Source organism: Musa acuminata, chromosome BXJ3-9 (assembly GCF_036884655.1).
Source record: "Musa acuminata AAA Group cultivar baxijiao chromosome BXJ3-9, Cavendish_Baxijiao_AAA, whole genome shotgun sequence".
NCBI classification, from domain to species: domain Eukaryota; kingdom Viridiplantae; phylum Streptophyta; class Magnoliopsida; order Zingiberales; family Musaceae; genus Musa; species Musa acuminata.
Genome location: NC_088357.1, coordinates 45,232,132 through 45,233,542, shown reverse-complemented (window position 1 = coordinate 45,233,542; position 1,411 = coordinate 45,232,132). Strand labels below are relative to the sequence as shown.

The 1,411-nt window shown below is 41.1% G+C and overlaps 1 protein-coding gene across 1 annotated transcript; it reads right to left on the bottom strand.

The window, feature by feature from the left end:
• Positions 1-216: 216 nt before the first annotated feature.
• On the bottom strand, positions 217-1,158 carry LOC135648791 (jacalin-related lectin 3-like). The gene is made up of 3 exons (XM_065166740.1): positions 1,081-1,158; positions 717-935; positions 217-594 (listed from the first exon to the last, which is right to left on the bottom strand). The coding sequence occupies exons 1-3, from the start codon at positions 1,081-1,083 to the stop codon at positions 349-351; spliced, it is 468 nt and encodes a 155-aa protein (XP_065022812.1). The 5' UTR covers positions 1,084-1,158; the 3' UTR covers positions 217-348.
• Between the last annotated feature and the right edge of the window lie 253 nt (positions 1,159-1,411).

Below are 1,411 nucleotides of genomic sequence, written 5' to 3'. Positions count from 1 at the left end.
GTAATCTTATCAAACTTGATTTATCAAATTTACTTTTGTGATAATGTCATGGTGACTTCAATTGAGTGTTTATGATATTGCTCAATTAAGGTACGACTATGGAGATGTTACATCATATAAGTTAGTGATTTATAATAGGATGACTTAGAAGTGGGCATGGTAAGTTCGACTTATTATTACAGAATAGGCCGACAATGTGTTGAAAAGTCACAAATGTCACCAATGAGACACATCATAGTATTAATAAGATAGACTTTATTTCAAACTCCTTAAGCTGACACCCAATTCAAACATAAATGCCAATAACTGACAGTGGCATCCTTATTCATCATGACACACAAGGGTTGACTAAGCCAGCATCACGTAGACTCCAAATGCAGTGAGATACTCTGCAGTTGCATGACCAAAGAAGCCCTTAATCTCGTCATATTCTACGTTGACTTCGAAAAAGGTTCCACCCCCACCTCCATATGGACCGTATGTCTTTCCAAGATTGGTGGTAAACGTGAGTTGAGATACACATGGAAATTCAGAACAGTCGTGTTTGACATACCCAGAAACGGAGGTGAGGTATTCATCTTGCATGAGACTAAACTGCGAGGCAATTAGAGAAATGATACATTTAGCGTCTTATATATTTGATAGCAGATATTAGTAGGAGGGAGGGGAAGGCAAAAGAATAGATGCATGGATGGATGGAGGTTGGAGAGGCATGCCTGGAATAGTTCACCGCCGGGGCCTCCATATCTGGGAGTTACTCGAGTGGTTCCGTCGATGTCGAAGGTTATCTTAATGGAATTTACGCATGAAGCAGCCCCAATGCTGATGCCAGTGATTTTGTCTGCAGGTTCCATGGCCCAACGAGACTCGTTGTCGCATGGACATTTGGGGACGCCCCCTCGGGCATGCGCGGCCGTCTTGATCTGGTTGGAAGCCTGCACCACCATGCATCATCCATCACAAACCACATAGAGTAGAATAGAAACTGCAGTACTACATAATAGATAGGCCTCCCTCTTAAAGGAAGCAAAGCTATATTCTTTCGGTGGAGGCAGAGTATCTATATAGCGTCTCTCTCACCATCAACGAGCTTATGAATGAAGTAACTCCTCTCACACCTGATGATATGCAAACACACTCGACTCGATGCGGAGAGAGAGGATGGATGGATGGGGGGTATTTATAGAACCAAAAGGTGCATGAAGTTGTCCAATATTTATGTATGAATGGAACTTGTAACAACAAGTCAATGTTTAAGCATTGGATTGATATTGACCATTTATTGGTTTGGAAAATGGGAATACTAGTTAAGTCTGTTGGATTACTTAAAATATGACTTCCAAGTTCGGCTCAATCCAAAGTCAGTAAATATATTATCACTCCATGCTTATCTTCGTTTATAATACGAATG

Bases quoted from the DNA above. Each gene is read 5' to 3' on its own strand.
- LOC135648791 (XM_065166740.1), bottom strand. The intron at 595-716 runs GCATGCCTCTCC...ATTGCCTCGCAG, and splicing joins CCGGCGGTGAACTATTCCAG to TTTAGTCTCATGCAAGATGA.